We start from the raw sequence: 13412 nt of genomic DNA on the forward strand, positions 1-13412 counted from the left end.
CACATGCACAAAATGAAAAGTTAACTAAACACAAGAGGTTTGATGACATACAGTATGACACATGTGCTAGATTTTACACTTGTTTATGCTAAACCTAATATTAATTATTGGAGGTATTTTACTTATCTATTAGGTATATTTTTCTTTTAACTTTAAATAATTAACTCTTTGTCTGAATTTGTTCTCCAAATCAACTTTTCTTTTTCAATGGAAAAATGCTTTAAATAATTCAATTAATATTTTCATGACCAGGAAATACAATTGAGAATTCTTTGTCATTTCCCTCGCTTTGAAGTCCACTCAGTCTTTATTTTTGTACAACAGGCATCAATGGTCCCCCATGAGGGAAAGAGTGGAATAGGCTTGTTTTGTTTTTTGTTTTTAAATTCCAGTGCAACTTGTGTATTATTTAGGTAGCCTGGATTAGGACCTCAACCATTGTATATATTTGTGAGCCTTAAAGCTAGTTCTGTTTAAGGCTGAATTTAAAGGTTTATGGAATAAGGTATAGCATCCTACAGGTTTAGCAACACTATATGTTCATTTCATAAACCTAATTAATTTTGAAGACTTTGATAAAGTTTCCACCTTAACATTGAATATAGTCACATGACAAAACACTCAGATCAATGCTCTCAGGCAGACAAAATAAAAGGAAAGAACTTAAAAAAAGAAGGAATAAAATGGAAACCACATCCACATCATCAGCAAGGCTTTAGTTTTCTCTCAGAATTAACTGTATTAACATGCTCTATTTTCAGATAAAAAATAAAATAAAAATAAACCCTGAAAGCTAAGGTATGTACCTCTGGGACTCCAGGGCCAAGACCCTACACATTCACAGCACAAATCTGGCAGATCTCAAGGCAAGAAGAAGGTCAGAATAAGAAATATAAAAGTAAAGGGAAGAAAGACAGGCAGCTTTGAAGCTCACAATGGTCAACACGAAAAGTTACATTTTTCTATATGTACTTATTTTCTTTTCTTAACGTTTTAATTGTCTGAGGTTGCCATTTTTATTTGAAAAAAAACAAAAATCGGAAAAAAATATGTACCATACAAATAAAGGTTGATTGAGTTAGATAGCATAGTGGTCTACTTGTATTCTTTCTGTACAGCTGTGCAAATCCAATTGTTTACTTATCATCTTCTTACATTTCATGCGAAATATCGGGACTGGAGCAGACACAAATGCAAACAGATTTGTCCTTTCCATCACTATCCTCATGAGGATGAGAAGAAAGCCTTTGAGATGTGACAATGTTGTGTCACCATAACCTTTGGTTTTGTCTACAATCCTTTGTGTGTGATGCTTCTCCTTCCCCTTGGTATTAGAGTAGCAATCCAAAGCTTCAAACTCCAATTAAATGGCAAGTGGAGTTCAGTAACCATCAGCTAATTAAAAGCAAATATTATGAAAAGTTCAAATAAGGTGCATAAGGGATCAAGTGCTATCAACAAAAATAGAGTTGAACCAATTGTTTTGTATCAATTTCCAGCTTGTTGCAAATTGAATTCATTCTAGTGTATTCCTTTGATTTAGTGATCTGTAATTTATTAGTTAATACAAAAAATGCTCAGAGAATAGGAAGATTTCCATGTGTTACTACTGTCCCAAAAAAAGAAAAAGTAAAGTTTAATCTTCTAAAATACTGAACTGTAAATTCTGCAAAATTACAAAACAAGTTAGAGTAACCGTGTTGGAATCACCTGGAATTTCAAAGCAATTGCCTTAAAATGAGTCGCTACTTGTCACTTATGCTGGTTGCATTCACAGGCAATGCTAATCTTTTCAATTGGAGACATTCTTTTCTGTCATTCCAAATAAAAATTGTGCTGATATTCCGTTTTATTTATTTTTTTGCATGATTATTGTAATTTTGTGCTCCTTTTTTTCCAAATGGCAGTTTCAAAACAAGTGATGTACTTTTATATTTCAAGCCTTCGAGAACAAGTTTAATCCTCCCAAGACTGAATGAGTGAAAATGACATTCCTAGTGTGTAAATGGATGAAAAGTTTACTTTTCTCCTATCTTACATTACGTATTAGGTCTAAAGTGAATTGTGCTAAAGTGTATTCAATTACCTTGATTCATCAAAAGCTTCCAGTGGTAATTGCCTGTATGTAAAACAATGGATCCAAATGCTCAAACATACATAATACATCATCTTGTATTTTTATAATAGGTCTTAGTATATAACCCTCCATTATTAATATACTCTACAGGCAAATAACCTTGAAGCTTTGACTGTACCATTTGGAATGTGAGGACTTCACTTAAACCGACCAATTTCCAAACCTGGAGCATAAGATGGTGCACATTTACCAAATTAAACAGAACAGCTATTGGTATTTGTGTCTTATGATGAAAACTTTTGAGGCTGAAGATCAATGTTCAATGAACTGTAAGATGGAACCGAGCTTTGGAGTATGATGTTTTCTTATACCTAGCTTATAAGTCATTAGTATGGATATTGAAAGCCATCTGCATGGTCTTTCTTGTTTCTTCATACTTTGAGTTTATCAAACAATTTTAGTTTCTTGGGAATATTGAAATGAAGCAGATGCATTGAATAGCTTGCAAGACGCTAACGTATTTGGGTTGGTTGAATGAGGAAAATGGTAAGAAAAGTAGAATAACTTCTTTCTTCTAAGGGCCTCTGATAGATTAAAGGAATTGTGAAGGTTTACATGAAGATACATCTTAAGTCATGAAGCTGGGATATCAATAATGCCTTTTTCTGCCAAAGAAGGATTCTATTTTTTATGGTTTATTAATACTTGGTTCATATTCCATCCAAACCAAATCATGGCGAGGAAGGAAGCCAAAAGCAGCACAGCATGTAAGACCTTTTTGCTTTCCATACTGGATAGCATAATAGTTTTTCTGTAAGCAGAGGTCTTAACTAGAATGTTTTTGTATCCCAATGTTTTCCACACTGTATGTCCTCCCTTATTTGTATTATCCATTAGGTTCATAGAAGGAAGAAGAGGAAGCAGAAGACCCTGCATCCAGCCAATCCGAACTTGCACTTGGTAAAGATGACAATCTTGACTGAGGCACGGCTTGGTTTATCCCTTCCAGGGTACCCTGGAAGAACAGTTTTCAGCTGTCTATACTCATCAGGGCAATGACTTGTTCTAATTTGTAGGCAAGTTTTTGCTTTCCAGCTTGGTCATCTTGATCTAAAGCTGTTAAAATCTGTGACAAAAAAGAAAGATACAAGTGTTAACATACAGTATATGCAGAATTCTATAATTTTTAATGGATTGAAATAAAAATAGAATTTGGCTTATCTCAGAAAGATGAAAATGATCAGGAGTCTTAAACATGAGGAATCTTTAACATTTCTTGTCTGAGACCCCATATCTATTACACAGTCAGTCAAAAAAGTCGATAATGGCAGGTTCAGCCAACATTAGTCTAATGTGTATAGATTTATTTTCATTTATCTAGTTAAAGAGTAAGGTGTGAAAAACAGATCACTTGTTTTGTGTTTTTTTAGTGATCTTATTTCACAAGTGGTAAACACTTAAGAAAGGGCTATGGAATAAGGGATATTGCTCAATGACATTTCAGGATACTATTTCACCCTGTTCATCATAAGGAGGAGTCATTCTGAAGTTCATACATCAATATATTAGCAAATGGTTTTAGGTAGAGTTTTATTCATTGAATATTTAATATTTTGCAATTTTCTATCACAGTGTTTAACGCTTTATTGTTTTTAAGATATACACTTTTTGTCAGGGAATTACAAATGAGTAAACCCATACACATTCAGCCAACAGCCATTACTCCTGATCCTGCTTTATCCCTCCTGATCCTGCTTTATTCCTCCTGACCTTGTTTACACACAAACGCTCAGCATGGATTAACATACATGTGTACTGAATGGATAGTGGATTGCAAGTCACTGCCAGACCTCTCTGGTAGAAGCTTATCTATGCTGAGAACAAAAAGATCAGACAGTTGGATTTCATCAGCAGAGATTCAGGAGACCTACACAAATAGACGGTCAGGTTCTGTTTGAATTGCTGACTTTGATTGATATTCACAAAATGTGTATGGCCACTCCTATTTCCTTAATGAGCCCAGAGCTAGCATCAGTTGGTCAATTAGGGTAGAATACGTTGTTGATTCAGTGTTCTGAATCAGTGCTATTTGACAAAATGATCAGTTTGTTTTGATCGACTATGTGGTACTGAAAGCATTCTTTAAGAAAGTGCAGTGATTCACTCTTTGAAAAAGCATAAGCTATCTAAAAACGTAAAGCTTTGTTAATGATCCTATCAACATAGCCAAACTGATAGACTAATCTTCTTAGAAAATACATAGTAACATAGTAACATAGTTAGTAAGGCCGAAAAAAGACATTTGTCCATCCAGTTCAGCCTATATTCCATCATAATAAATCCCCAGATCTACGTCCTTCTACAGAACCTAATAATTGTATGATACAATATTGTTCTGCTCCAGGAAGACATCCAGGCCTCTCTTGAACCCCTCGACTGAGTTCGCCATCACCACCTCCTCAGGCAAGCAATTCCAGATTCTCACTGCCCTAACAGTAAAGAATCCTCTTCTATGTTGGTGGAAAAACCTTCTCTCCTCCAGACGCAAAGAATGCCCCCTTGTGCCCGTCACCTTCCTTGGTATAAACAGATCCTCAGCGAGATATTTGTATTGTCCCCTTATATACTTATACATGGTTATTAGATCGCCCCTCAGTCGTCTTTTTTCTAGACTAAATAATCCTAATTTCGCTAATCTATCTGGGTATTGTAGTTCTCCCATCCCCTTTATTAATTTTGTTGCCCTCCTTTGTACTCTCTCTAGTTCCATTATATCCTTCCTGAGCACCGGTGCCCAAAACTGGACACAGTACTCCATGTGCGGTCTAACTAGGGATTTGTACAGAGGCAGTATAATGCTCTCATCATGTGTATCCAGACCTCTTTTAATGCACCCCATGATCCTGTTTGCCTTGGCAGCTGCTGCCTGGCACTGGCTGCTCCAGGTAAGTTTATCATTAACTAGGATCCCCAAGTCCTTCTCCCTGTCAGATTTACCCAGTGGTTTCCCATTCAGTGTGTAATGGTGATATTGATTCCTTCTTCCCTTGTGTATAACCTTACATTTATCATTGTTAAACCTCATCTGCCACCTTTCAGCCCAAGTTTCCAACTTATCCAGATCCATCTGTAGCAGAATACTATCTTCTCTTGTATTAACTGCTTTACATAGTTTTGTATCATCTGCAAATATCGATATTTTACTGTGTAAACATTCTACCAGATCATTAATGAATATGTTGAAGAGAACAGGTCCCAATACTAACCCCTGCGGTACCCCACTGGTCACAGCGACCCAGTTAGAGACTATACCATTTATAACCACCCTCTGCTTTCTGTCACTAAGCCAATGTTCATCTAAAGCACATAATTCCTCTGCTGTTTGTTAACAAATAAACTGTGCACCTGCGAATGGCATCACTAACTTAAGCAAGTTTTCTTTTGTTCTCCAAAACCCATTAGGATTTGGGGTGATATCAACCAGTGAAAAGCCCAGTATGTTATGACTAATTATTTTGTGGCAAACGACTGGTAGGAACAGACAGCAATGCTTTCAAAGGGAACACAAGTGGTTCAAAAAGAAATAGAGAAGAAATGCTGCAAACTAGTTGTAATGATATTAATTCAACACCCAGATAAAAGCTTTCAAACAAGTCCTGCAGTTCTACGTGCAATGGGGATATACTGAGCAATCAAAAGGTTTATTGGGCAACTGACAGCAAAAATGTCTTCAAACACCAAACATAATCAGAAGAAAATATCAAACATATATATTCACATTAGCACAAAAAGACGCCGTATATAAAACTGATATACATATGTATTGGAGGCCAGGCATGTTCATTAAAGTATCTAAGATTCACGAAATAATAACTAGAACTTTGCTCCAATTTCTCAGTATGTGCAGCCTCTATTGCTTTTGTATTTATTTTGCAAGGCTTTTCAATTTACTTGGCCTCTGTTATTATGACTGTCACTGTGATTGTGTGGTCATAACAATGTCTAAACTCTATGGATTGAAACATAGAAAACAAGCTTTTTACAGTATCCTTTCTAATTAGATTTTTCCAAGATACGATAGAATGTCATTTATTGCTTTATAATTAAGTTGTCAACTATAGAATAGGCCAATGTTTTCACATTCATTCAACCAATTATAGTTTATAGCAAATGTCACCAAAGTTGACACACTATACGTCTGTAACTACAGCAAGTCTTGTAATACAACAACAGAAGTAGCAGCAAAAATCACTGTTCGAAGTTGATCACAGTCAACTGTAATCCTAAGTATATCATCTCAACGACGGCAACCAAGACATGTCTACTACTCTTAGTTTTTCATTGTTTTTTTCAGCAAATTATGCTGTATCCTAAGATTGCTTTTACACTGCTGTGGGCAAGTTCAGACACTGCTATGTGGTAGCAATCATTGATGGCTCATTCTCAGGAAATGTCAGATCAGTGGGAATCCAACACCTGAAACCTCAACCAATCAGCTGTTGGCATTGATCGGCATATGTACAGTATACAGAGTGGAACATAGCCTCTACTTCACTCTGTTTCGTGGTCGCTGCCACAGCAGGTTCTGTTCATATTCAAAATGCACTGACCCCAATATTGCCCATGGTGGGCAGACTGCTTTTATATTGACAGATGATCAGATTCAAATTATATTCACTTATTTTGATGAATAGCTCTTCATCATTCCTACCACGACTGTTGACTTTAAGAAGCTTGTCATCTTTCCTCTTTTGATGATCTAGTTGTGTATGCCATGTATGTTAACTGTTGATAATGAATTTATTTATTTTACTTGCTTATATAGCCCCATTAATGTCACAGTGAATTGTAGACATCATCGTCATCATCACTGTCCCCATTGGGGATCACAATCTAAATTCCCTGTCAGTATGTCTTTGGAATGTGAGAGGAAACCGGAGTGCCCGGAGGAAACCCACACAAACACGGGGAGAACATACAAACTCCTTGCAGATGTTATTCTTGGAGGGATTTGAACCCAAGACCTCAGCCCTGCGCCTCTTATTATTTATAGTGAATGGATACATAATAATAAAATTAATCATTATCAATAAAATTAATATAATAGCTGATTTCTAAATACTTCAATATAACTATACCCACCAAACAATATTTATAGATTCAGGCATTGCCCTGGAATGAAACAGCGTGCATATGTGCAAAGTGAAACTATGCATTTTGCTCAACTATTCTCAGCTGTTGAGCTGGCAAGCTGATATCAGCAGCCAATTAATTTCCCTAAGCCAATAATTAAGTAAGTTTTTAATTAGAATGAAGAATTTCCTGCTAGATTTGAGATGGGCTGAGCAATGAGATGTGTTGTGCAATGAGATGTATCCTGCCATAAAGCACGGAAAGCCATTAACGCTCAGAGATTAGAACTCTCAAGTTAGATTTGACTTTGCTGGTTGTATAGGAAATCATTGCACCATATGAATTACTTACTATCTGGGGAATCATTATCATAAAGCATACAATATGCACTATTTCTGCATGTGTCTCTTTATCAGTATGTATCCAAGTTTATTTCTGAACAGGGTCCATATGTTTTCTTAATTTCTTTGTTGATATGTCGATGGCTCCCCAGATGTTCTATGTCAGTCTCAGATGCTAGGCTCATCACAGAGCTGGCATCACTTCATAAGCCTTTTTCACTTCCCACATTTCGAATACAACATTAACCAATAACAGACGCACTATACATTGATCTTCCATGTTAACACTCCTAGATCTCTAAATCAGTCGATATAAGACTATCTTTTAAGTCCTGCTATGATATGTCTAATAGCTGTCATACAAGCGCACAAAGAGTTACAAGCCATAAAATATAAAAAAAAATAATCATTTTAAGTAGCATTAATATTTTTGAGCGTGCCTTGTGTCATTCCATAATAACATTTCATTATCACACAACTAATTATGCTGTGGTGTACGGTAGTTATGGTTAAGTCTATGTTTGATACACTCTTACCCAGATTTACTAAAACTCTAATGTTTAGACAGCTTAAAAGAAACCTGTCACCAGAAGAAAATGCTATAAACCGGCATATATAGGGTTAATCTGCAGGTTAATAGCGTTAATACCTTGCACGGTACCCCCACTTAGCCGAATGCTGCAGGGAGAAAATGAGCTTTATTCCCCCGGCAGCATTCTAGTTTCTGTCAGATGGGTGGCACTGGCGCCCCCAGGCCAGACTGACACTGGCTCTGCATTGGGGCCAGGGGCACTGCCCCCGTAACTGAAATCAAAACACATTCAGGAGGAATAAAGTTAATTTTCCCTCGGCTAAGTTCAGGAGCCATGCAGGTTAATAAAGCTATTAATCTGCAGTTTAACCCTATATACAGTACAGACCAAAAGACCAAAAGTTTGGACACACCTACTCATTTAAAGATTTTTCTGTATTTTCATGACTATGAAAATTATACATTTAAGTAAAAAGGGCAGCACACTGCAGCGCCAAAACATGCAAACTTGAAAACACGAAATTTGAACTGCATTACTGCACTAGAAATATGAAAAATGAGAGCTTTTAGCGCATAAAAATGGCCATATTTATGTGTACCTCGTAGCCACTTTACGGCATCTCTCTTATACGAGGTCCTACGCTTGACCTACCTCACCGAGAATAAACGTCTCCATCTGAATGGGTAAATGTGAAACCTCTTCTTGGACTCAAATTCTCTCTTTCTGTGGAGGGGTATTGGACCTACTATAATTAAAACACCTGTGGCTAGGAGGCGGGGAGTGCACGATCAGAAGGCTAAAGAATACATTTCAAAAACCTGACCTGCACATCCAAACATAGACTGAGTGTGAACAGGTGCTGAACCCAGAGTCGCCAACTCGTATATAGTTAAGTAAAAAGGGCAGCACACTGCAGCGCCAAAACATGCAAACTTGAAAACACGAAATTTGAACTGCATTACTGCACTAGAAATATGAAAAATGAGAGCTTTCAGCGCATAAAAATGGCCATATTTATGTGTACCTCGTAGCCACTTTACGGCATCTCTCTTATACGAGGTCCTACGCTTGACCTACCTCACCGAGAATAAACGTCTCCATCTGAATGGGTAAATGTGAAACCTCTTCTTGGACTCAAATTCTCTCTTTCTGTGGAGGGGTATTGGACCTACTATAATTAAAACACCTGTGGCTAGGAGGCGGGGAGTGCACGATCAGAAGGCTAAAGAATACATTTCAAAAACCTGACCTGCACATCCAAACATAGACTGAGTGTGAACAGGTGCTGAACCCAGAGTCGCCAACTCGTATATAGTTAAGTAAAAAGGGCAGCACACTGCAGCGCCAAAACATGCAAACTTGAAAACACGAAATTTGAACTGCATTACTGCACTAGAAATATGAAAAATGAGAGCTTTTAGCGCATAAAAATGGCCATATTTATGTGTACCTCGTAGCCACTTTACGGCATCTCTCTTATACGAGGTCCTACGCTTGACCTACCTCACCGAGAATAAACGTCTCCATCTGAATGGGTACATGTGAAACCTCTTCTTGGACTCAAATTCTCTCTTTCTGTGGAGGGGTATTGGACCTACTATAATTAAAACACCTGTGGCTAGGAGGCGGGGAGTGCACGATCAGAAGGCTAAAGAATACATTTCAAAAACCTGACCTGCACATCCAAACATAGACTGAGTGTGAACAGGTGCTGAACCCAGAGTCGCCAATTCGTATATAGTTAAGTAAAAAGGGCAGCACACTGCAGCGCCAAAACATGCAAACTTGAAAACACGAAATTTGAACTGCATTACTGCACTAGAAATATGAAAAATGAGAGCTTTTAGTGCATAAAAATGGCCATATTTATGTGTACCTCGTAGCCACTTTACGGCATCTCTCTTATACGAGGTCCTACGCTTGACCTACCTCACCGAGAATAAACGTCTCCATCTGAATGGGTACATGTGAAACCTCTTCTTGGACTCAAATTCTCTCTTTCTGTGGAGGGGTATTGGACCTACTATAATTAAAACACCTGTGGCTAGGAGGCGGGGAGTGCACGATCAGAAGGCTAAAGAATACATTTCAAAAACCTGACCTGCACATCCAAACATAGACTGAGTGTGAACAGGTGCTGAACCCAGAGTCGCCAACTCGTATATAGTTAAGTAAAAAGGGCAGCACACTGCAGCGCCAAAACATGCAAACTTGAAAACACGAAATTTGAACTGCATTACTGCACTAGAAATATGAAAAATGAGAGCTTTTAGCGCATAAAAATGGCCATATTTATGTGTACCTCGTAGCCACTTTACGGCATCTCTCTTATACGAGGTCCTACGCTTGACCTACCTCACCGAGAATAAACGTCTCCATCTGAATGGGTAAATGTGAAACCTCTTCTTGGACTCAAATTCTCTCTTTCTGTGGAGGGGTATTGGACCTACTATAATTAAAACACCTGTGGCTAGGAGGCGGGGAGTGCACGATCAGAAGGCTAAAGAATACATTTCAAAAACCTGACCTGCACATCCAAACATAGACTGAGTGTGAACAGGTGCTGAACCCAGAGTCGCCAACTCGTATATAGTTAAGTAAAAAGGGCAGCACACTGCAGCGCCAAAACATGCAAACTTGAAAACACGAAATTTGAACTGCATTACTGCACTAGAAATATGAAAAATGAGAGCTTTTAGCGCATAAAAATGGCCATATTTATGTGTACCTCGTAGCCACTTTACGGCATCTCTCTTATACGAGGTCCTACGCTTGACCTACCTCACCGAGAATAAACGTCTCCATCTGAATGGGTAAATGTGAAACCTCTTCTTGGACTCAAATTCTCTCTTTCTGTGGAGGGGTATTGGACCTACTATAATTAAAACACCTGTGGCTAGGAGGCGGGGAGTGCACGATCAGAAGGCTAAAGAATACATTTCAAAAACCTGACCTGCACATCCAAACATAGACTGAGTGTGAACAGGTGCTGAACCCAGAGTCGCCAACTCGTATATAGTTAAGTAAAAAGGGCAGCACACTGCAGCGCCAAAACATGCAAACTTGAAAACACGAAATTTGAACTGCATTACTGCACTAGAAATATGAAAAATGAGAGCTTTTAGCGCATAAAAATGGCCATATTTATGTGTACCTCGTAGCCACTTTACGGCATCTCTCTTATACGAGGTCCTACGCTTGACCTACCTCACCGAGAATAAACGTCTCCATCTGAATGGGTACATGTGAAACCTCTTCTTGGACTCAAATTCTCTCTTTCTGTGGAGGGGTATTGGACCTACTATAATTAAAACACCTGTGGCTAGGAGGCGGGGAGTGCACGATCAGAAGGCTAAAGAATACATTTCAAAAACCTGACCTGCACATCCAAACATAGACTGAGTGTGAACAGGTGCTGAACCCAGAGTCGCCAATTCGTATATAGTTAAGTAAAAAGGGCAGCACACTGCAGCGCCAAAACATGCAAACTTGAAAACACGAAATTTGAACTGCATTACTGCACTAGAAATATGAAAAATGAGAGCTTTTAGTGCATAAAAATGGCCATATTTATGTGTACCTCGTAGCCACTTTACGGCATCTCTCTTATACGAAGTCCTACGCTTGACCTACCTCACCGAGAATAAACGTCTCCATCTGAATGGGTACATGTGAAACCTCTTCTTGGACTCAAATTCTCTCTTTCTGTGGAGGGGTATTGGACCTACTATAATTAAAACACCTGTGGCTAGGAGGCGGGGAGTGCACGATCAGAAGGCTAAAGAATACATTTCAAAAACCTGACCTGCACATCCAAACATAGACTGAGTGTGAACAGGTGCTGAACCCAGAGTCGCCAACTCGTATATAGTTAAGTAAAAAGGGCAGCACACTGCAGCGCCAAAACATGCAAACTTGAAAACACGAAATTTGAACTGCATTACTGCACTAGAAATATGAAAAATGAGAGCTTTTAGCGCATAAAAATGGCCATATTTATGTGTACCTCGTAGCCACTTTACGGCATCTCTCTTATACGAGGTCCTACGCTTGACCTACCTCACCGAGAATAAACGTCTCCATCTGAATGGGTACATGTGAAATCTCTTCTTGGACTCAAATTCTCTCTTTCTGTGGAGGGGTATTGGACCTACTATAATTAAAACACCTGTGGCTAGGAGGCGGGGAGTGCACGATCAGAAGGCTAAAGAATACATTTCAAAAACCTGACCTGCACATCCAAACATAGACTGAGTGTGAACAGGTGCTGAACCCAGAGTCGCCAACTCGTATATAGTTAAGTAAAAAGGGCAGCACACTGCAGCGCCAAAACATGCAAACTTGAAAACACGAAATTTGAACTGCATTACTGCACTAGAAATATGAAAAATGAGAGCTTTTAGCGCATAAAAATGGCCATATTTATGTGTACCTCGTAGCCACTTTACGGCATCTCTCTTATACGAGGTCCTACGCTTGACCTACCTCACCGAGAATAAACGTCTCCATCTGAATGGGTAAATGTGAAACCTCTTCTTGGACTCAAATTCTCTCTTTCTGTGGAGGGGTATTGGACCTACTATAATTAAAACACCTGTGGCTAGGAGGCGGGGAGTGCACGATCAGAAGGCTAAAGAATACATTTCAAAAACCTGACCTGCACATCCAAACATAGACTGAGTGTGAACAGGTGCTGAACCCAGAGTCGCCAACTCGTATATAGTTAAGTAAAAAGGGCAGCACACTGCAGCGCCAAAACATGCAAACTTGAAAACACGAAATTTGAACTGCATTACTGCACTAGAAATATGAAAAATGAGAGCTTTTAGCGCATAAAAATGGCCATATTTATGTGTACCTCGTAGCCACTTTACGGCATCTCTCTTATACGAGGTCCTACGCTTGACCTACCTCACCGAGAATAAACGTCTCCATCTGAATGGGTACATGTGAAACCTCTTCTTGGACTCAAATTCTCTCTTTCTGTGGAGGGGTATTGGACCTACTATAATTAAAACACCTGTGGCTAGGAGGTGGGGAGTGCACGATCAGAAGGCTAAAGAATACATTTCAAAAACCTGACCTGCACATCCAAACATAGACTGAGTGTGAACAGGTGCTGAACCCAGAGTCGCCAATTCGTATATAGTTAAGTAAAAAGGGCAGCACACTGCAGCGCCAAAACATGCAAACTTGAAAACACGAAATTTGAACTGCATTACTGCACTAGAAATATGAAAAATGAGAGCTTTTAGCGCATAAAAATGGCCATATTTATGTGTACCTCGTAGCCACTTTACGGCATCTCTCTTATACGAGGTCCTACGC

The 13412-nt window shown here is 38.7% G+C and overlaps 1 protein-coding gene across 2 annotated transcripts in view; it reads right to left on the reverse strand.

Moving 5' to 3' along the window:
• Positions 1–383: 383 nt before the first annotated feature.
• Positions 384–13412, reverse strand: part of PLXNA4 (plexin A4) — a 1110285-nt gene continuing 1097256 nt past the window's right edge. For both annotated transcript variants that reach the window (XM_069765352.1, XM_069765353.1), the window contains one exon: positions 384–3203. In XM_069765352.1, coding sequence (XP_069621453.1) covers positions 3108–3203 — 96 coding nt within the window. In that variant the 3' untranslated portion in view covers positions 384–3107. The remainder of the gene's footprint in view (positions 3204–13412) is intronic.

This window comes from Ranitomeya imitator, chromosome 4 (assembly GCF_032444005.1).
Source record: "Ranitomeya imitator isolate aRanImi1 chromosome 4, aRanImi1.pri, whole genome shotgun sequence".
NCBI classification, from domain to species: domain Eukaryota; kingdom Metazoa; phylum Chordata; class Amphibia; order Anura; family Dendrobatidae; genus Ranitomeya; species Ranitomeya imitator.